The 23,848-nt window shown below is 40.2% G+C and overlaps 1 protein-coding gene and 1 non-coding gene across 11 annotated transcripts in view; one reads left to right on the top strand and one right to left on the bottom strand.

Annotated features, from left to right (window-relative positions):
* THADA (THADA armadillo repeat containing) overlaps positions 1-23,848 on the bottom strand; it is a 313,009-nt gene that overhangs the window by 142,920 nt on the left and 146,241 nt on the right. For all 10 annotated transcript variants that reach the window (XR_003794967.1, XR_003794966.1, XR_003794968.1 and 7 more), the window contains one exon: positions 3,704-3,872. Coding sequence is in view for 7 of the 10 variants with exons in the window: in XM_029232473.1 (XP_029088306.1) it covers positions 3,704-3,872 (169 nt within the window). In the remaining 3 variants the exon portion in view is untranslated. The remainder of the gene's footprint in view (positions 1-3,703; positions 3,873-23,848) is intronic.
* On the top strand, positions 17,807-17,879 carry TRNAW-CCA. The gene has a single exon. It is a non-coding gene; the product is annotated as a tRNA-Trp (tRNA).

Raw genomic sequence — 23,848 nt, 5'->3', positions numbered from 1 at the left:
AAAGGGATGTGTAGAACTGTGGTGATTATTTGGATTAACTGAAGAAAAAAAGAATACTTTTGTCTAGAATGTACAGATAAATGAAAAAGTGCTTTTTCTGCTTTAATAGCAGCTTACTTTCCTCAACTGCCCACTTCATCTTACCCAAATAAAAGGGCTTAATTAAAGAAAGAGCAGGGATCATCTTTTATACGTCTGTACAATAGGAAAAATAACCAAATTGGGCAGGAAATGAAAAAACTCAAAATTCAAACTTTCACTTCAAATGGTATATATTTTCTTAGGAAACACCAAAAGATGAGTTAAGTACCCAAGAATCAAAATAAATCTTTCCTCATGATTGTTGGCCAAACTCTTCCTCAATACAAGATTTTTGAACTCTAACTCGATTTCTTGGGAGTGATAAGTAACCTTGTAATAACATCAAGTCCCCAACATGAAGAATTTTGGCAACAAAAACAGACGTTTAATTCTACTTAAAAGACAGGGAAGCCCTGCCAGTACTGTTCCCAAATGAGGTACCGTCCATGTCTCTTATCTAGCCTTTACTGAGATTTAATGTCATTTACCGCTGGCTCTCGTGAGCCTGCAGGATAATCTCACCTTTTCTGATGTGCATTACTTCCATCCATTTCAACATGGCAATTATGAGCCTCTGGTTTTTAAAATGATTAAGAAACAAATCCCACATGTTCTTTCCTTTTTTGCATGTCCTATAATTTGAGTCTTTCTTCCATAGTCCCCGAAAATTCAGAGATCAGCACATTTCTCGTTTTCAAGGTATAGTATGTATAGTACTACAGAAATACTCCAAGGTTTGATATATTTATGTAAACATTTTTCAAAGAAGTCAAAATGTACAATTCAAGAAAATGTTCTGTGAAAGAATTTGTTTTCTGATTACAAAATGATTTCCTGCTTCTGAAAAAAATAACAACTTTCTATTTACTTAGCTGGCTCTGAAAGTCCCATGGAGATTACTATTCCTTTCAACCCCTAACATCTCTTTTCCAGGTGCAGGTCTTTTACTGATTTCAAAGGTAGCTTTATGCGGAAAAGGAATCTATAAGCTACAGAAGGAAAAGAGAAAAAGAGCCCTCCCTGTCTTAACCCCTTAAGCTTTCCCCACAAAGAACAACAGGGTGAAACAGAACTATTACAACACAGATGAGACACCCGAATAGACATGACAAAAAGATTTCCACAGGCCTTTGACTTCCTTTTTTCAACCAGGGTATAAGCCAATCTTGGTAAAGACAGGAATCTGTTTGACAAACACAAACACAATACCCAGCACCCAACACCCATATGGTTGTTGTTTTTTCCAACAAGCCCTTCATCTCCCCAACACTCAGGAACAAGAGGAATAGTCACAACCACCCCAGAGTTAGAGGGTTTTTACCTTCCCACAGTGTTTCACATATTATGTAGCAGAAGAAGTAACTTTGAGAATATCAAAGGCAGCCCTGGGAGCAAAAGACCGTATTTTGTTGCTGGGCAGACTGGTGAAACACAAGCCAGACCTTTTAGTGGTGCGTACGGGGAATGAGTCTGGGAGGCCCATTTGTACAATTGGTGAAAGAGCCAAAGAAACAATTCCAACCTCACTACTTCTAAGTTTGGCCAAGAGTGGATCTTCAATAAAGAAAATCTGATGGCTGATGCCGCCCGACAATCCGAGCCTTCCTTCTAACTCAGCTGCATCCCCTATGAATCTCTGAAAAGCCTGTTCTGCATTACTCATTACTGCAGGCCCTTTCCCTTCAAAGAAACAGTGGAGTCTGACACAATTGTATGGGCCTCAGGGTCCCATCTTTATAACTAAGATAACAACCCCAGCCCCTCTCTTCATCACAGGGATATAGTGAGAACCAAGGGAGATGAGTGCTTAAGAGTTTGTATTAAAGAAACCACCAATGATCCACAATGCATATAACGGAGACCAGAGCATCTGGCCTGGGACCCTTGGGAGTTGCACAATCTTTTCAGGAGATCTGCAAGATTAAACTATTTTCAAAATGACACTAGACATTACTTTCCTCTTTTATTCTCGGTCTCTCACAAGTATACAGTGGAGTTTGCCAGAGGCTACAAGGTGTGTGATGATGTCACCTCTCTAATGACTAACGGAATGTGTGCTTGTGAGTTCTTGTGTTTTATTTTCTGTTTCAGTTTCTAATTAAATATTGATAGACAAAAGCCACTTGGGATCCTCAAAAACCTTTAAGAGGGTAAAGAGGTCCTGAGACCAGTTTGAGACCTGCCACCCTAGAACTTTAGTCCCACCCAACCCTGCAGTTTCCAGATGGGCTGACTCACACCCAGTCTGAGCCTTTCTATATGCTGTTCCCTCTGCAGGTGGAACTCTTTCTCCCCCTTCCCTTGGCTAACTTCTGCTCTCTTCTTAGATGTCACTTTCTCTGGGAAGCTTTCCCCGACTGCTCCAGGACCAGTCAGGTGACCCTGCTATGCTCCCCTAGCACTTGGCATACTACATTGTAATTGCCCATTTTCTGGCCTTTTTTTTTTGTCCTCGACTCCTTCAACGCAAGAACTGACTTGGTCACTATTTTGATTATGACACAGTAGTATATAGGAACCATTCAACAAATACTTGTTAAATATATAAAACAACCAAGGAAGGAAGGCAAAAAATAGGTCTATCTTACCTTCTCACCTAGACGGAATTAGTTACAAAAATATCAGTTTTCATTATAGCACAGACTTATGAAAACGAATAATAACAATAATAACTATCTATATATCTTGCTATGTACCAAGTACTATTCTAAGCACTTTATATGCATTAGTTCATTTAGTCTTCACAAAATCCCTAAGAGGTATACACTACTATTATCCTTGGTCCAAAAATGAAGACACAGATGCACAGGTAGTGAGTGATGAATCTGAAATTGACACCTAGACTAGTCTGGATCCAGAATCACAGGCCTTAACCACTCTACACACTGCCTTTGATGTCAGCAGTGTGGACTTCAAGCTTAGAACATATATTTGGATCTCAAGGCCATCTCTCTAATCTGCTCATAATTCAGAAACATGACCTGATATTTAAATCCCACCCCAGCCCTGCCCCACTGTGAGTGACTAGAGCAGCCACATGAACAGCAGACCTTCTCACCAGCACCAAGTTTATAGCTGGGGTCAAAAAGGACAGCTTCAATAAGAAGTGTATTTCTTAATCATTTGTTATACTTGAGTCTTTTCTAGAAGAGAAGTTAAAAGCAATAAATCAATTTGTATATTGATTCAAAAGAAAAGTCTCTTCCATATTGATAGCACAGAGAAAATAGGAAAGTAGGGCTTGATATTTCATGTACTGTGGTGTTAAGCTCCCTGACGTGTATCAAGGAATGCTCACAACTTCACCCTGAACATGGAGTGGCCTAGAATGTTCTGCAGGCATACTTGATGGAAAAGACACAACTCCACCTGGTTCAGAGAGGAAGGCTAAATGGAAAAGCATGCTACAGAAAACCTAGGTTTTAATGCAAAAGATGACCTGACTGAATCACAGTGTGACACCACATTCATGTTTATGATGCAAAAAGCACACCTAGGAAATACTTGTTCTTTCAGCAGTAGAAAAAAGTTCTACGGATAAAGTGAAAAGCTTGTATAACAAATCTTCACCTGCTAACAATGTTTGTGTTTGACAGAAGTCAGAAAGAGTGACTATACTTACCTGGAGAAGTGTCCCATGAATATGATTTTGCCGGAAACACCGGTCGGTGCAGTCGGGGAGTTTGGCCAACAGAGTTCGGATGGTATCAGGGATTTCGTCCATCATAACAAATGGGACCAAGGCACGAGCTGCCATTTCACGGGAGCGGTAGACAGGTGAGCAACCACATCTGGGAAAAGATAAAAACACAAGACCATTCAATACTCATTTCCACACCCATGTCTTTGTATATGCTGATGTTCTATCTAGCTCTGGCTGGGACATCCAAGGGCTGGGGTGGTGGGAGGAGTTGCTTCCTATTCCAAATGATTGGTTTTTTTGTCATTAATTATACAGGCAACTTTGCTTTTCTCATAAACATCATTAACATCTATGATTCCATCACAGGAATAAATGCAGATAGGAATTGGGAGTAAGACAATAAACAGGTAGTTGCTCCTCAACAAACAACTATTTATTGGGCACTCAGAATGAACAAAAGCACCATGATGAGTGCCATAAGAAATAAGACAGTCACTGTTGTCTCTGAGGAGCCTATATGCTGGTTGGCAAGATAAGGAGTACATCTGAAAAGATAACTGAAAGCGGTACTGGAAAAATGATAGGCAAATGATCTTGACATGATGGCTATAGGAGGATGAAACTGTGGGTTGTGGGCTGTGGGTTGTAGTATTGAGAAGGATGGAAGTCAGGAAAGCAAGCGTGATTCAAGTATGCCGAAAGAAACCAGGCAGTTGTCTCAATCAGGGACAGCTGTATAAAGCAAGGGTAGAAATGCTCGAGGTATAATTAATTGCGTCTGGTTGAAACAGAGGCTCATGAATAGCCGTGGAACTGAAGGCTGAGAAGTGAGTCAGGCCAGACTGGGGAATGCCATAAATGGCCGAGTACACCCTCTGAACTTAACTGTCATGAGAACAAGAGATGGACCCTCTAGTCACCAAATCCTTGCCTCTTGGGCTGACTCACACCCACAGAGCTTGGATAGAAGCCAGTTCTTAAGTGAAAGTCATGGACAATTGGTATTTTGTGATTCTACAAAGGTCACTGGAAAGGCAGGTCATCTAAGGGCCTCTTGACTTTTTTGTAAACGCTTAGAACCTGAGAGTCCACAACCATTTTGTTGAAACTGTACGCTTCAGAGCCTTCACAGATATAGTCTTATTTGAAAGGAGAGCCCGATATGGTAAGTCCTAGCTTAACTAAGTTCTTGACTAGAACTCTCAAGACTTGATGATCTTGCATCCTATTAAAAAAATAACTCAACTGGGCTTCCCTGGTGGCGCAGTGGTTGAGAGTCTGCCTGCCGATGCAGGGGACATGGGTTCGTGCCCTGGTCTGGGAGGATCCCACATGCTGCGGAGCGGCTGGGCCCGTGAGCCATGGCCACTGAGCCTGCGCGTCCGGAGCCTGTGCTCCGCAGCGGGAGAAGCCACAGCAGTGAGAGGCCCGCGTACCACAAAAAAAAAAACAACAAAATAAACTTACATAAATGTCTTAGATGACAAGACAAGAATGGGGAAGATGAGAAGATAGCAGACTCTGCAGGGGAAAGAGATGGCCTCTTGTTTTTTTCCAAAATTAATCAATAGTCCAAGAAAAAATTATGGTAAGATCTGGGCCGTTAGGCCCATGTGGCCATTTAGGCTTAGCATGTAGAGACAAAGCCCTATGACTGAAATGTTTCTAACACCTCAGAATTATCACTGACATTTATATTAATATAACAATAAAGTACAGATATAATTTCTGTACAAATGTAACGATGCAAGCAGAATTTCACCATGGGGAGAAGGGCAGGTAGGAGGAAATAGGGAGATAGAAGAAAGAGGTACAGGGTAAGTCAAAACATTGTGTCGTTTTTTACCCTAAGACAGTAGGTCCGAGGTGGGGCAATCAGCACACACTCTCAGGATGGAGAAGAACTCTCCTTACAACATGTTATGAGAAGACACTGAAGGCTACGGCTACAGTAGGTAGCTAGAGATTTCCCAGTGGTTTTTGACTGGGTTTTGCCAACTCACCCATTTTCTCACTTATCTTTCCTTTAAAATGATTAAATGTTTGATCTGTAGCTGGCAAATGCAGTCAAACGTTTGCTTTGGCCCATGGGGGCTGGGGGGCTGGGGAGTGAGAAACATTCACTTGATGGAGAAAAGAAAATACTCTGAAAAAGCTTTGAGATTTAATTAACAAATGACCTCACTCAGCACAGTCATTTGTCGGAAGCTTCCTGAGCTGTCTGTCCCCCACCCCTTCGACATACATACTTTGTGTTATAGTGTGTTTTATGTTACCGAAAAGGCTTTTGTGTATAAATGTTTCTTTTCAAATACAAATAATTCTGACATGGTTACAGATTTTAGTTTCTAATTAGCAGCAACTGTGTACTAAAGAATACCCCTCCTTTTGCTCCTGACCTTTTGCAAATGATGATTTCCCAAAGGAATCTGGCATCTATACCGGAGAAAGAATGGAAAGTGGGAAAAGTGCCAGAATTTTCTGCTTTCAGATACCCTGTACTAGGGTACTTTCCAAATGCACACAATCAGTTTAAAAAGCAAAACAAAACCTCCCCTCAAAAAAGTAATGCAATTACAGAAAAAGAGAAGAAGCCTATTTTTAAAGTAATATTTAATTAAGTACCATTCATTCTAAAGCAATGACTAAATGTAATTTCAAACTCCTCTTATTGCAAATTGTTTAAATGGAAGGATAGAGTCTAGTCAACACACACACACACACACACACACAAAACTATCAAGCAAAAAAAAAAAACCATTTCCAGGTTACTGTTTTGTCAGTCTTTGGGGACAGGGAGAGGGTCTCATGAGATTTAGCTTTTCTCCAGGTGTATGTGGCGTGTAGTGTGAGGGGATATAAACAGTCTTTTCAGCCCTAAGTGTAATATATTTGAAGCTAAAATCTCTCTTTCCCAAAGATAGAGTCTTCTAGTTTAATTCTGCAAAGTTACCAAAATCAAGCAGAGATGTTCTTCAGGGGCACTGATCTGGTGATTAAAAGGACAGATAATCAGAGCGCCTAGATTTTCATCCTGCTTTGGACACCAAGGTTTGTGACTTGGACAAGTTGCAGTAACCTCTGTGGATCTGTCGAGGTCACAGTGGTGGCAATAACCTATCCCCAGTGAGGTGGTGTCTATAAGAACATTCCAAGAAGGAAGGTACTTTGGAAATACAAAGTTTTCATAATGCATTATGCCTGTGTTAGTACAGGATCAGCATAGTCTAGGAATGGCAGGCCTCTCTGTGGCCCCAATGAGAGAATTAAGACTATGGTTTGAATGCTGTACCATTTAAAAAAGAAAAGACAATAAATTGATAATATGATGGCAAGGAGGATTGGGGTTTTTTTGGCCTCCATTATAAAGTGATGAGGAGGACGCTGGAGCCCTCCTGAAAGAAGTGGGGGCAGCTTCTACTCTTTTAAGTGTCAATTTCGTCTGGAAAATAAAGCAAACGGATTTGGAATCTCAAAGGTCATTTCTTCTTTTACCATAGTTTGAAAAGCATTTCCTCTGTATCCCTAGCTGTGCTCTACGCCTAAATACTAGATCGTTCACAGGATCTGCAAGACATACAGACACTGGTGTCCTTAAACCTGTAGCCCTCTCACTCCAATAAACCCTTTCCACGTAGTTTTAATCACATATTTATCAACTGCCTACTGTGTTCTTGGCACTGTGTAACAAGAAAAATGACACATGTGTAACAGTAATACTTGCATCCTACATTGTACAGCCCTTGGCAGTTTATAAAATGCCTGCACATCTGTTATCTCTTGACTATACAGCATTCCTGTAGGACGTGAGGGCATTATAAACGTCGGTGAACAGATGAAAAGTAAAATGCAGCTCAGAAAGGCTAAGTGGACCCTCCACGATGTGTAAGCAGCAGTGTCCAGGCCAGAACTACCATCCATGGCTCCGCGCGGAGCTCACGAGCTATTCCAAGCTGTAGCTCACACCTGGATATCAGGGGAGCATAAAAATATCTGCCAGCTAATGAAAACATAAGCTTGAATTTACAAGTATGTGGAAAAATCTCTAAATTAGTGGGTTTTTTTTTTTTAACATTTGTAGGATCGTGAAAACATTTCAGAATCTAACATAAACCATGGACTCTCTCACAAGAGCAGCAGATTTATGAACATACACATATAATTTCCCAAGCAATTTTAGGAGGTCCGTGATGCACATTCAAACCCCCTGGGGCTGTGTTTCCAGACCCAGGTCAAGAATCTCCAGTTGCTCCTTTGCACACAGTGTGGCGGGCAGGTAAGCACTCTGCTTTAGAGATGTGGCAATGCAGAGCAGGGTGCTGTCACAGGGAAGCATCAGTTCAGAGTGGCAGCCAGCCAGCCAGCCTCATGATCACAAGGCCATAGTACCCATGGAGACATACAAGGGTGTGCAGGGCACAGAAAAGGGAACAGGAGGGAGAGTTGGAATCACTTTCTGGAGGAGATAAAGGAACTTCAAGTGACGGCGATATACAACTTTGGACTTCAGGAACCCTGACAGACCCTGGAAATTTTAGAATATAGTATTCTGAGCAGGGAAAGACCCCTCTTCTGAGATCATCTTTCACAGCGTGGTGGCTAAGCTTTTTTTCCAGGTGGTTCTCTCTTATATTTACCCTCAGAATCTGTTCCAGTGAAAGATTTCACTGGTAAGTGGCTGGACATCACTCATACCTGTAGGTTAGGCATGGAGACACCCACTGAGTGCCTAGCAAAAGCATACACTGAGTTAGGAACCTGAGAGAAATGTCACTGTCCAGGCCACAGGGAATCTAGAGTCTAGTGGGAAATACAGGCCAATCAGCCAATGCTTTTCAGGAACATGAGAAGTAAATGTAGGCTGTTGTAGAAAGACTGAGGTGGAACACCCAGAGAGGCGGGTGGGTGGTCTGGGAGATCATGGTCCAGTTGTGACTAAGTGGGGTCAGGCAGAAGGAACATTTGAGTTTGGCAAGAAAGAGGTGCCCTCCCCTGTGTCTTTCCATCCATGAACCCACACTGCCCCCCCAGGGCATGCAGTCAAAAGCAAGGGAATTGAGGTTTATTAAATGACTACTGTGTCCCAGGGCTGGCTATGTACTTCAGACACACTATTTTATTTACTTCACTAAATCCTCATTATAAGGTCTCCAGCATCCCTATTTTAAGATGAGGAAAGTGAGGTTTCCCAATATACTTTAGGTCATAAAATTAGCAAGTGGCAGATCCTGTATTCTGATTAGGGTTTGTCCACCTGCAAAATTTAGTCTAAGACTTTACAATGCAGTTGCCTCAAAATCCTCAGCCTTGAAAACGCCAAATATTTCCAAAGTAACCTGTTCAACCCAATCATCACATTGAGGTATGAATGATTTATGGAACCAACCAGTCCCTAATTGGTAAAACATGAAGCAGAACAATAAAGATGATGCTGATAGTAACTACCATTTACTAAGCATCTAGAGGGCCAGACCTAGTGTTAAAAGCTTTGCACGTATTACATCATTTAATCCTCACAACAAGGCAGAATGGCTGAGAGAACATTATTAGGCAATGCGGGAGGGGTACTTTTGAACCGAGGGGAATCTGTAGAGCCCGGTGGCCTGGAGTGAGGCCCCCATTCTATGAGAACCAGAGAGTCTTCAGCAAAGTCTCAGAATGATTTCAGGACCCAGCCAATGTCCCCTTCCACTCTCCTTCATTGACATGATGAATGTTCCCCCAGGCATCTTAGGAGCTGAGCTGAGTTTGAAGAAGCTATGTCTCACCTACCTCCAAGTCCCTCACTCAATTTACTCAAGAATGCCTGCCATTATGGTCTGTTTCTCATGCAGCACTGGCCAGCTGCTCTTGGGGAATAGTCATCTACTGACAATCTTAAAAGCTGAGACAACCCTACCTTGCAGGACATCTCTGAAGGCTAGGTAGGAAGGAGTAGGCTGAGGCTACAGGTTATACTATATATACATATATAAAAAACTTTCTATATATGTTTTGTCAAGCCAACTATTGCTTCATCCTTAGTGCCTTTGCACACTGCAGTTCACACCTGTTGGAATGAATGGCCTTTTCACCCTTGTACACTTGGGGAACTCTTCTTCATCCTCTGAATTCTGCTCAGGTATCACTTCTTTTAAAAAATCTTACTGCATTTCCTCTGGTCAGAGTCAATCCTTTTCTCTCCCGTGCCCTGTCACCGCAATGGCATGCTTACAGCTGTCAGGGTTGGGGGTCACATCCCATTTGCATTCCCCACAGGAGCCCTCAGGTATCATGTTGGCCAGATCAAAACAATCTTTTAAAAAAATATTTTTTTTTTACTGAAGTATAGTTGATTTACAATGTTGTGTTAGTTTCTACTGTACAGCAAAATGAATCAGCTACACATATATCCCCTCTTTTTCATGTTCTTTTCCATTATGTTTATTACAGGATATTGAATATAGTTCCCTGTGCCATACAGTAGGACCTTGTTGTTTATCTATTTTATGTATAGTAGTTTGTATCTGCTAATTCCAAACTCCTAATTTATCCCTCTGCGACCCCCTTTCCCCTTTGGTAACCATAAGTTTGTTTTCTATTAGACCAAAATGATCTTGAGAACAGAAACAGGGTCTTTATAGTTCTGAATAATATAGCACAAAAGACAGGAGTTAAGAACCTGTTCCGGAATCCAGCAAACCTAAGTTTAAGTCCAAGTCCTAAAGCTTACTAGTGGGTGACCTTGGACAGGTCAGTGAACCTTCTAAGTTTTTATCATCTGTAAAACAGGGAAAAGCAACTACCTCACAGGCTGTTGTGAAGCTTAAATGAGATAATGCATATAAAACACAACGCCTATAAGTTAATGACCAATAAATGGTAGCTATTATTGAACCTAGTAGATGGAATAACTTTCAAACTGAAAAGCGTGATCTACACGTACAAACTCTCTAGGGTTCTCTATCTCAACAACTGGTTGAGGACACAGAGCCTTGCTGTATCCAACAGGCTTCAGTGCTCACAAAGGCCTGCCCCTCCCCCTCCCCACCAAAGGAGCTGGAAAGGAGAGAAGGAAGATTGAGTTTGGGGCCAACTGACTTGTTTATGTGAGGCCCGCTGACTTTATTCCTCAGGTCCAGGGCCCAGATTTTACTTTCTGTCAATTCTAATGCTGTTTCTAATGCTGTTTCACCAAAGGTTTCTTTTTTCTTTTTATCGTGTGTGGTTCCTGGTTTCAATCTTGCCTTCAGAAACATGTACACGTGTGGTACATGTTTATGCATAAAAGAAAGAAACCACTAAAAAAAATAAGGCTGTACCAGTGAATCTGAAAAAACAGTTCAGCGTGTCCTGTCACTATGAAGTATGTTTTTGTTATGAGTGTTATTCCTTAAGCCGTTCTTACACATTCTCAGGTGAGTTCAGTGAGGCCACGGTTGCCAGGTTCTCTACTTGTCCTTCCTCTACCGATTTTCAGTTCATCAAAGGACCTACCACCACCTGAACTACTTGTTTCTTTTCCTGCAACTCAAACCGCTAGCACTTAGAAGTTGCATTTACTGTAATCTTGCCCTCTGCACAGCTCATAGATTTCTTTATTCAAATATATTTCTTGGAAGGGTAATGGGTTCAGGACTTTTGAAGTTTGATTTAAAAAAGAATCCTTGGTTTGGATAGTGAAGGAGAAATAAGAGCAGTAGACAGTAGCTAAGCTAAAAATCGCACATTTCCAGCCTTCACGGCAAAAATATACATATGTATCTGCAGGTAGCGTGTTTAGTTTAAATATCTACTGGCAGCTCAAAGCTGTAATTGCTCTTTACAAATTAACTCTAATCAATATGTTAAGACCTTTAAAAAATATTTTTATGAAGAAATGCTGAAAATAATTAATAAGCCAAAACAGAATATCTGAGAACGGCAATGTGTAACCCCCTGGGACATCCCAACCAAAGTCTAAGCTGTAGAAGGTGCATCCTTTTAAGGTCACCTCCATTCTGCCTCCAAGTTACCAAGGTTTTCCCCAGGTCGACTAGCCACAGGCTGTTAATCCCAAAAGGGTGAAAATGGCAGCTGCCAGGAGTTGGGAATTGGCCTCCATCACTTTGACATCCCTCCACTTGTCCCTGTAAGAACTGGGCACAGCACTCAGCCACATATGTGGCAAGGACACAGGGTCTTGGATGCAATGGCAATGGCTAGTTGCATTCATACCATCCCTTTAGGTGTTAGGAAATAAAGCTAGGGAATTTTCCTACAGGGACAAGGGGGAAGGTATCCAGTGTGGTGCTTACTTTGAAGAGATCTTTGAATAATGCTCTTTAGTTATTTAGAATTACAAACGTGTTTTAAATAAATGAAAGGATGCTTTCTGAATGCTAATCCCTGGTTACTTGCTGATATCAAATCATAGAGTTTTGAAAAAACATAAGAGTATGAAAATTATATTTCATCTGAAATTTCATTTCATGCTTTCATTATTTTGTGACTAGACAATAACAGATACAATTTGAAACTGAATTTTTCAGATTCCAACCAAATTGTCCAGACAGCTGGAAAGAAGGTTTTTTTCCTCTGGAGCACTGAAATGAAATTATACCTTAACAATGATTCTGCCCTGACTCGGAAAAACATGGAACAAGACTTTACAGCAACATAAATACAAAGACGTTGGAGGCCCTAGAGATTAAAAGGGAATCATTACTTTCAGTCTTTACCCAAAATAAAATGGAGTAATATAAAGTGGAAAAAAAAAATCTAACATAAACGGTATAAAACTCTCCCACATAATGAAAATAACCACTAGACTTAGTTTGAAATTTTGGCATGATCTTCCCTCCCGGTCCATCTGTCGGTTTTCCTCTCTGACCTTGGATCAACAAGCCACATACTACTGGCCTCCTCACAGGCAGCTGGAAAAGCGTTCTGGATCTGCCCTCAGGGCTCTCAAGCTGGGATAAGCTGTGTGCAGGGCAGGAGCTGAGGGCTGCAACTTGTGCAGACGGAGGGAAAGAGCTGCACATTCCTCTCAATAGCAAAACCCTCCCGTTGTTTCTGCCCCTGCTCCACTAAAGACCAAGAGACGAACACACACAGACAGCCACTGAGTCTTTAAGGGGGTTGATCGTTAACACCTTGGCCTCCGCATGTCTTCTCCTTTCCTTGCAGGTAGTGGGTGGGTTGGAGAAAACGGTCCTGAGCGTGCTGAGTCTCCTTGTGGTGAAGGTCACTGCTCAAAGGCCAAGTTCTCTAAGTGACTTCATACAGTTGAAACGCACCCCATTAACCTTTAGGGCATGCGGTTCCATATTCACAGTGAGTGGGTTTCAGTTCATAAACCCAGGACTGGGTGGTCAATTTAAGAAACTACACAAAGGTATGGAGAAAATTTACTCTTTTCTTTTTAAGCTATGTATATTTAGGGGGAAGGTTTGAAAAGGAATAATTTTGGTCCCGTTTTTAAGAGTTTTTTTTTTCTTCTGTTTGTTCTTTAGCTTTCAAATGTTCCAGAACCTGCGACAACTCTTTATCACCACATTAAATGCAAATTTCTCATTCTGGCATTCAAAGCACCCTAAACCTAGCCCAATACTGGGTGGACAAATCATAGGTGCTAAGTACATCTTTCCTGGAATAATAGAACTTGACTTTTCAGGTGACTCTTTCTGAAAAGATATTAAAATCTTGCAAAATCTAAGCATCCTGTGAGTCAAGTGAGTGCTTAACATTTTTAAATAAACACTTTCAAACGTGAACAATTTTAGGAAGTTCCCTTTTGACAAGAATCTGTTACATTTCTGAGAGATTCCAATACTCATGCTAAAACTCAAGGAGGGGAAAGGGAAAGGAAGGTGGGAACATTTACTGAGTGTCTGCCAGATGTCGGGCAATGTGCTAGGTACTTTCAGATATTTTATCTCACTTTCAGTACTCACATAAACCCTCTGAAATAAGTATATAAAACTATATACACATATGTCAGTTTTTGCTCTAGGTGGTCTAGTGGGAACATGTATAGAATGATGAGTTACCAAATAAAATGTACCCACAATCAAATAATGTGCACAGTGCCTATTTCTTTCTGTTGTGGTAATGGATGTACAATTTATCCCATTAATCCCAATGGTTAGAATTCATTTTTGCAGATCCCATACACAATGAACTGGTGGCCTAAATGTATTTCCTACTGCTCCAACTAGTGCTTAATAAAATAAAACCAAAAGCTTTATAATGCACTATCTTTAAGGAAGGCAAATTAGTCATCAGGAAATAGTTGTCCACGAAATTGCAGTCTTTGTAGCTCAGCCAGCAGCCAAAGGTTTCTGAGGAACCCTGTATTAGACTGGGACAGGCTCGCCAAGGGCTGTGGCAGTGTCCTCTGCTGTCCTCTAACAATATTGACCACCTCGGGTCAAATCATCTACAGTCTTTTGAAGTATAGTATTTATCTAGAGACAAGTTCAAAATGTCCAAGAATAAGAATCTTTAACATTTTTAAAGACAACAGACACAGGTCAGCACACTGGCAGGATCTTCATGGGCTTAGGAAAAAATAATACACATCGTTATCAGCTTTAAGTGAGTATTTTGGTGGAGGGAAACCTACTGCTAAGCAGAAACTCCTACACGGTCCCTTTGATGCCTCTTTAGCCAGACTACTTTTAAAACATCCTCAAATTAAAATATTAGTATCTAAATGTGGCCATAGGCAAATTACATAATATCCTTTCACATCCTCATCTGTAAAAGGAGATTAGAATAAATGATCTTGAAAGTCCTCTTCAAAAACAAAATCCTATAATTCAATGGACATTTAAACATTTCAGGCAGATAGCTATATTTTTATTTTAAAATATCTTTATGACCTCTCTTGACTTGCTCCATTGCTTAGTCTCATAACAATACTGATGCTGATGATAGAACTTTTACGTTTAATACAAACCACACTCAATCTTTCTATAGTCGGGAGCCACTTTTCTCTAGTTTGAGCCTCTCCAGAGCTGGAGAACAAATGACCAGTGTTTTCTATACACAGGAAAACCCTTCACTGACTATAATGGAATCCTGTCATTAAATCACCCCTTACTCTTCCCTTCCGTGGGCTAAAACAGCCCCAACTCCTTTAATCAGGTAGAACCTCTTCTCTAGAATCCAGTTAATTATTTTGCCTCTACAGAGAGTTGAATGAATCTTCCCAGTACCATCAGCTAAAACAGTGATTTGTGCTACTGCTAGATGAGAGAAATTTGAGCATTTCTTTTAATTTGATTACTCTCCAAACATTGCAATTTATTTTTGCTAAAGTTAATTAATACTCCTGAATGACCCTCCTCAGGTTTCACAGCAACACTTCAAGCTAAAATCAGAAAGAATAAATTTTTTAAACCCATGAAGTACGTGGAAAGTTTTGAAAAATTCCAAGAAATTGCACTTTTATGGCCTGAACAAATAGCACAAAAGAGCAAAGAATACTGAGATATTAGTAACAGACCCACCCCAGGGAAGATTCCTATCTCAAATGAAGACTGCAATTAGGTAGATTAAGCCATACATCAGCATCCCTACAGCATCCAAACAGACCACTGCCTTCAGGGAAAGTTTTACATCCTCCTTTGGTTGCCCCAGTGCCCACATTCGTGTCACAGTCAAAAAGTACTTCCTTAAGTATAATTACGCTTTTCTTACTGCAACTTAATTTTGTTTTTGTGGTTCTACATGCCAGGGAAATAAATGAACTTATGCCTAAAGGAACAGTCTTTTGACTTGTGTCCAGAATATATTCTGAATAAGAAGAAAACAAATAACCCAACAAAAAATTGGGTCAAACTTTGAACCAAGACTTCAGCAAAGAAGATATATGGATGGCAAAGAAACACATGTAAAGATGCTCAATCTCCTTAGTCATTAGGGACGTTCAAATTGAAACCACGGCGATATACTGCTACATACCCACTAGGAAGACTACAATTAAAAAGACCAAGCACACCAAGTGTTGACTAGCATACGGAACCACTGGGACTCTCATCCTCTGCTGGTGGAAATGCAAAACGGTACAATCACTTTGGAAAATAATTTGTCAGTTTCTTAAATAGTTAAATGTACACCCTTTTCTACAAGCCACCCATTCCACTCCTAGACGTTTCTCCTAGAGAAATGAAAGCATATGTCCATACAAAAACCTGTACATGAATATTTCTGGCACCTTTATTTGTAAGAGTCAAAACTGGACACAGCACAAATGTCCATCAACAGGTGAGAGTGTAAGTAAATAGTGGTATATCTGTACAATGGGATACTATTCTGCAATAGAAAGGAACTACCGATATGTGTAATCACATGGATTAATCTCAAGATTATTACGCTGAGTGAAAAAGTCAGGCAAAATAAAATACATAATGTATGATTCCATTTATATGAATTCTAGAAAATGCAAATTAATCTATAGTGCTAGAACAGCTGTTGCCAGGTGACGGGGGCGGGGCTGTTGGAGAAGGTTACAAACGGGCACAAGGAAACTTTTGTGGGTGATAGATATGTTTACTATCTTGACACTGGGGGTGGTTTTATGGGTGTATAAACTTAGCAAATGGTACACCTTAAACATGTGCAGTTTACATCAATTACACCGCAATAATGCTGTTTTTTAAGAATAACATTTCACATACATTAGAAAAGTTAAGTTATACATCCTGTCTTGTTCTCCCTTCTCAACTTCCAATCGCATCTCCAAAACATCCCAAATCTTCTTTCCTCATATTAAACAAGCCCAGCAATTTCCTTTGAACTTTTATGATCAGAATGAACCTCTCCTTGTGCTTTCTTAAAGAATCAAATCAATAAACACTGAGGTCCTAACAATCGCATAAGAATTGAAAAACAGAAACTTTTTCAGGACAATGTTCCAAATCTTCCACATGCTCTTCTAGGACAGGCTCAGAGACAGTAAGTGACGTGACCAAGCTCACAAAAGAAGTGAATGGATAAGCCGGGATTCAAAGTCAGGTCTGTCTGACTCCAGAGCCCGTGGTAGCTGCAAAACCTAGCATGCCCCAACTATAAGACATTTTTACCACCACAGGGTGGAACGAACTCTTACCTATACTTGACAACTCACACCATTCAACCAAGCAATGCCAAATCTGTTGGGCCCGCTTTAATGAACTCTGCATTTAGCGGTAGAATTTTTCAAGTGGTTATTAAGGTAAAACAGATTTATCCATCATCTCGAGTAGATTGAACCTGCTTCCTAATATCTTTTATTTTTGCTTATTTTCATAATTTGCTTATTCCATAGTGAACAGGTAATTTTCAACTCATCCCAGTTTGAATCATGCTGAATTCTGAACAAACAGAAACCAATTAGTGCACTATTATTTAACATAGTCCCAGTGAATGCACAATGGAGACTGCTGTGCAAAGTTTGAAGATGAAACAAAACAGATTACACTCACACATACCCACACACCCTACCACTAATTAAAAAAACTCTAGTGTTACAAGTATACAATTTCAGCTGTGGTATTATCTTTGTTCAGAAGCAAGGTACATTACTGTATGGTTGAAGCCTTCCAGCATTTAATTAGGTTACTAATTATAAGGAGAATCACATTACCTTTAAGTCTTTCCTTGGGTTGTGACTAAGGCTTAATACATTCATTTCATGGTAACTGTATTTTAAGATGGGGAGCATGTCAATAAAGAATTCTGGTCACATCCTCCAATATGTCCATGTGACTGAAGGTTTTGGCTGTGATACAATTTGATACATTTACTAGGAGGAAAATCACTGCTAATTCCCACTGTTACAGGTAGTGGCCAAGAGATATTTTATATTGCATTTTAAGCATAAGTAACATTCAAGAGAATCTTCACAGAGGGCATATACATGAATATAAAAATAAATAAAATCATTAAGTGACATTCTTTATTCCCATTTAAATTCAATTAATAAATTTAGCATCAATTCAGTATCACATTACTCCCCAACTTCCTTCCTTGCCCATCAATAAAAAAAGTCAGTGCAAATTGTATGAGTCATTCTTCAATCATGCCAAGGACATAACCTTTAACCTAAGATTAAAAAGAAAGTGCTATGGGACTTCCCTGGTGGTCCAGTGGTTAAGACTCCATGCTCCCAATGCAGGGGGCCCAGGTTCGATCCCTGGTCAGGGAACTAGATCCCACATGCCACAATTAAGACCCCGCACAGCCAAATAAATAATTTTTTTTTTCTGAAGTGCTATGTGTGAAATTCAATACTGTTTAACTTCTGGGTGCTAACATCTAATACAAACAACATTTCAAAGGAAAATGAAACAATCTGGATCACTTCCATTCATTTTTATGATTTCATTGGTAGATTTCTATGGCTTTGGCTTGGATCCTTGATAAATTGGAATGTGGAATCATTTAGTTTATAATCTGTATCACCAGTTCGTACAAGGCACAGAAAAGTTCTCCACTCCCTCACATACTTCAAAGTATTTCATTTATTATTCAAATGATTGTTCTGACAAAACCATTAGTCAAGAAGAAAGCAAAGAAATCTTATTTTTTAAAGTGGAAATTTTAAAGATGCAGTTTTCACAACAGACTGCTTTATCTACTCATGCTATTCTGGCAAAATCTTTATTTCCTAAAAGAAAACTTTTATCTTTTTTAATTAAAATTTTTCTTATGTATTAGAAGGTCAGGGCATGTTTTTACTGATTTCACTCAAAGTGAGTGTTTGTATTTTAAATTTACCTTAGCTTCTTCTTCCTAAATTCCTATAGCCTCTCGCCTTTTCTAAGGAAAATACTAAATTTAAAATTGAGAAAGGTATTGCTGAAACCATGGTGAATGTTTCACAACTACCTTGAAATGATGGTAGGAATATGCACGCTCATGCTCTCTCTCTCTCTCTCTCACACACACACACACATACACACACACACGAAAAAATAGGTACCTTTTAATCAGAGTTCTGAGTTTAGGGCTTTTGGGGTTAACAAGAAAAAAAGTTTCCTGATTTGCAGTAGACCTATTTTCATACTTTCTTTTTCTACACTGACATCACATAGCAGCTGTATCACCGGGTAGCATGTTTGCAAGGTATGAGAAGTTTCTTGGCTTAGCAGAAAAAAAAAAAAGCAACAGTCTAGTCCTCAAAAAGAACCCCCATGACCAGTGAGGCTGAAAAAGCTGGCTGAATCACTGGTCAAGAGTCAGTCTTATAGCAAAAATCGGTTGGGCTGAGAACAGAACCTAACAGGAAAACATAAGGTCAGACTTGAGTCTGATTTGGTGAAGAAACATGTGCTTGGCCACTCAAGGGCTGCATATATACAGATGAAGTTAACTTCCATGACTACTACTAGTCATGGAGCATTTCAATGCCACTACTTGAGAATCAGAGCAATAGATGTTACTACTATTCCAGCCACCAAGAGACCCCATTCCCCTCTTCTGTTACATTTGTGGAAGGAGAGTGGCTATAGTGGTTTAGAATCAATCATTTTCAAGACACGGCTCTTTTCCAATCCCAGACTTGCCAATATGTCCCTATGAAGGCGGCAAAATTTGTCTCTTTGTCTTGTGTTCATTAAGGTTCTCTGTGCTTTCAGTCTCACAGTTCTTAAAAGGAAGCATGATACCTCACACACAACAGTCATCAAGTTCAATATAAGGCAGGTGATGTAGCCTAACCCTATGGTATTTCCAACTGTGTCCAAAGTACTTGGAGCTGCCAGAAAGCAAGTATCATTCATTCATTCAGTCATTTATATTGTGGTAAAATATACATAACATAAAACTTACACTTTTTTTCTTTTTTTTAAGGTAAGAAGTGGATTTATTTAGAGATGCACATTCTTTGGACAGAATGTGGTCCGTCTCAAAAGGTGAGAACGGCCTTGGGAGAAACACACTCCAGAGTGTGGGCCAGCTCAGAAGGTGAGAGGCCCCAAAATAGGGGGTGGTTCAAAACTTACACATTCTGAAGTGGCATTTAGCTCATTCACCAAGCAGTGTTAGAGCATTTTAGACTCTGGCCTCAGTGCCTTGATATCCAGGTATTCACTGGTTAATACTCATGGCTTCACAGAGATAAACCTCATTCTATTTTCAGGTAACCTTTCGGATAAGTATACAAAATCAGAGTTCATTCAACACACTAGGGTTTGTATGCTGGAGGTGAGGCAAGAACCACCCAAACCAAGCATTTGGCCATTTCCTTCCAGGTGGAAGGCAGAAACTCTGATATTCTCTTCCTTGCCATTAAGCCTTTCAGAAAATAAGGAACCCACTATTCCCTGACCTTTGGGATCTTTACAAACATCAGCCTGCCGTCCAGAACACAGACAAGAAACTGTCCAGGGAAAACATGCCCCCAAATGAACAGGATATAAACAAAGCTGTAACTAGGTAATTAATTGTAGGGACTGGACTCCCCTCACTCTGCTTCTCTGATAACAATCTGGTATTTTATCAGCAGCTCTTTTATCTGGAAGGATTCACCGTTTTCTGCTGCCTGGAACTATTCTGGGAGGGGACAAAGACAAGCTTTCATCTTGGAACGGAAATGGAACCACATCTAGAAGGAGGAAGAGTCAAAGCTGTAAAAAGGCCTCCAAGTCTTTCCCTGCCAGCAGGGAGAGGTAAATGGAAAATAGGATGCCCCGTTTCACTAAATGCACGGGAGGAAATTCTGGTGGGGAAGAAGCCACTGCGGTCCCCATCCAGGCAATGTGCAATCTGTCTCTGTCCCAAATTCTATACCCTATCCCCACCGCTGTCAGCCTCATTCCATCTCTAATACCACACCCAACCAATGTCTCTTCCTGTCAAAATCAAAGAAACTTAAACTGTGGTTTAAATGACCAATAATACCTTAAAATACTATATCTCACCATGGGATTTCCATTTTAGGAAGGATCAAAACCGTATACTTAAAGAATGAAAGTCCAACTGTGAAACTTCAAGATTCAGCTCAAAAGGGAAGAGGCATCTGAGAAAACTGGGTGGGTAAAAGGCACTGCTTAAGACATCTCAAATCATTCCATACAGATTTCAACTACCCTGGGGGTGAAGCTGGGTTAGAATCTGGCCCTCTGAGTTATTACCGGTGTACACATTAATTAGGAGTAGAACATGTTCCCTAACCCCCTCCAAACACGGCCACACCACTCAGACCTCATAACATGCCATGGACTGGTTATGGAAGGACTTGGGAAAAACAGGGCTTTGAATTCCCCCTCCTACTTAGAACCCAGGAATATTTATCCAAGGCTGAGCCAGGGTGGCTGGCCAGTTCCAAAACCCACAGCCTGGGGCTTATGAACAAGAGAACAGATTGCCCAGTGAGACCAGTGCCCTTCTGTCAGGCTGTGGAGCAATCCTGTGAAGCTCCCTAGGTTCAGATGCCAGGCCCTCATGACACTTCACAGTGGTGCAGACTAGGGGGAGGGCGCTAGGAAACCGCTCTACTGGCCAGTTTTCCATGGGGAATTCTATCAGGACATGGCATTCTAAAGCTGCTACTTTAGGGACGTGTTCAACCATGCAGCAGAATGCAAATCCCTCTCTAGTCTTTTCAAGTTTTTCCTAAGTCCTGTTTTCATTCTGGCTATGAATTAAATTCTGATATCTTAAATCATGCAGAAAAAAAAGGGGTAAGAAGAGATTGAATTATATTAATTATATGGCATTGAAGCTCAGCTAGAAAACAAGAATTACATTTCTTAAGTTTCTCTTCACTAGACTTCTGCAGGTTATAATTAGTATTAAAAGAATTTTACTTTTCATTTTATCCAAGCTGAAAAGAAGCTGAGCCTTAAATTCTGGCTTTACAGGAAAGAGAGATTCTTCTGGAAAAAAAGAAGAAAAAAATGAATAAACAGTCAAGCAAAAAACAAACCAGCACTACTCACCCATCACCCAAAAAGATAGCTTAAGTGACTCACTTTTCAGCGTTTGAAAATATTTTCTACCCACTGCTTTGTAAATTATTTTCTTGTTGGTGTGACACATCCTTTAGTAACAATCCAGCTTTTCCTTGGCTACTTAGATATATTTCCATAGTTACTACCAAAACAGATGGCCTTTTCCTGTACCATTGCAATAATCAAAAAGGAGCAGGCTTATTTACACAGAGGCACCCTCAATACAAATAGACATTTTGTTAATGCTCTGGACACTGTAGAGACAAAACAGAAAATCTCATTCACGTGGGCCTGCCTAATTTTGATTTTGCAACTATTCAGACTGAGGCCGAGCTAATGTTTACCTTTGGGACTGAGAGTTTCATTTAAAATTGGGAGAAATGTGGCCATCTCTTGGGAACTGGTGGCCAGGACACAAATATCCCAGACCAGGAATTTTCCCTGATGGAAAACGAAACAAAACAGAACAAGACAACCCGGGGGCACGTCTCACACATCTCACTCTCAGTGTGCTCTCCAGCAGGTTTGGCTAGTAACCTTTGGCTGGTGAAGGAGGGAGGTGGGACTCTGCACGTGAAAAATATAAAACTGAGGAACAAAGGGGGATTTCAACCCATCTCAGAGGCCTCGAGGTGTGGCTTAACAACTAATACGTTAACCAGATGCTACTGTTACCCACCCATTAAAAAGCAGTTCCCTAGATATATTACATATAATTTGGAGTAATGAAACTTTCATTTCATAATATCCAGTAATTTGAACACTTCACTGATTCAGACTTGCCTTTTTAAGGTATCCTTTTAAAGCGTAGGATTACCACATAAGAAAATGTTGGCAATTTTTCAAAATTTCAACATCTAGTGATATCCTTATGATTCTGTTTTCTAAGACAGTAAAAAGAGGATGATCAAGTAAGCTACTGTTTATGAAAGTACATTGTAAACTTCAACTTGTTTATATAAATGCTTGTTACTTTTTTTCTTTTTCTTTCAACAACCCTGAAGCTTTTCAAAATTATGTTAAGTTTCAACAGTAAAAACCTAAGATGGTAAAGTCAGATGGAAAATATATGTTCTAATAGTTTAAAAATTATGCCTAAGTAGCAGCCCACAAATAATCTCATTAAGATTTTATGCTTCTTAAGCCTCAAGACACATTTTTTCTTTGCTGAGACACTTATAACTGTGCAATGACCCACGATTTCCTATTACAAGGAAAATTTCTTTTGTAAGAAATCCTCAGTGTTTCTCAGGAATCTCAGAAATTCAGTTGAACCAGTCTTATTTAGCAACCCGTCACAACCACTTGGGCTTAACTGCAAGTTTTTCTTTCTTTTCTACTGATTTCAGATTAGAAGAAGAGACCACTGCTAGAGCAATGCCCAAGGGGGGCAGGGGAGAGATATCTCAAGAAAGCAAAGTAAGTCCAAGTGTTTGTTATCTAAAACTTCAGGTTAATTTTGGCATATTGAGAACTAGCTTGTCATACCCCACAGATGGAGGATTGTAAACATGAGCAAAAGGGCGAATTGTAGTATTAAGCGCTAGCTAGCGTAGCTAAGGGAGTGGCGAGGAGCACGGGCTCTGGGACCAGATCGCCTGGTTCAAATCCTAGCCTCAACACTTCCTAGCAGTATGACCTAGGGCACATTTCTAAACTTCCCACTGCCCAGCTTTCCCTCTCTGGAGGATGGAGGATGGGAATGATGTTAGGGACCTCAGAGTGTTGTCATGATGATTAAATGTATTAGTATGCATTAAGTCCTAAAACAGTGTCTGGCCCATAGTAAATACCTGCTAATTATTATCACTCATCACTAATTATATGGAAAAAAATCAGAGCAAAGATGATAGGCACCAAGAAGCAACACAGCACAACGGATATCCCATTATGCCAAAAATCTTATCTGTCTGGTGCTCCACTGTATTTCTATCGTGCCGGACACACAATCACGCTTACAGTAATTATCTACTGAGTAAATGGATAAACGAATCAACCCCTGACTCCTTAACGATCACTTTTTGACTGCAGACACATTCTGCTTACTCCTTCTGGACCCTGACTTTTCCATCTCCAAAGAAAGTTACCAACACCTGCCACTTGCTACCTCAAAGTGATGATCATCAGTATAAAGGAAAAAGCAAATCATTTCAAACTTACTGAAGGGATATCAAAAGTCAATGACTTTTAAAACCAATGTTCCTGGGCTTCCCTGATGGCA

The sequence above is a fragment of the Monodon monoceros genome, unplaced genomic scaffold (assembly GCF_005190385.1).
Source record: "Monodon monoceros isolate NGI ecotype Baffin Bay Population unplaced genomic scaffold, NGI_Narwhal_1 Super_Scaffold_19, whole genome shotgun sequence".
NCBI lineage: Eukaryota > Metazoa > Chordata > Mammalia > Artiodactyla > Monodontidae > Monodon > Monodon monoceros.
The sequence above is the reverse complement of the archived record's forward strand: the minus strand, read 5'-3'. Positions and strand labels throughout refer to the sequence as shown.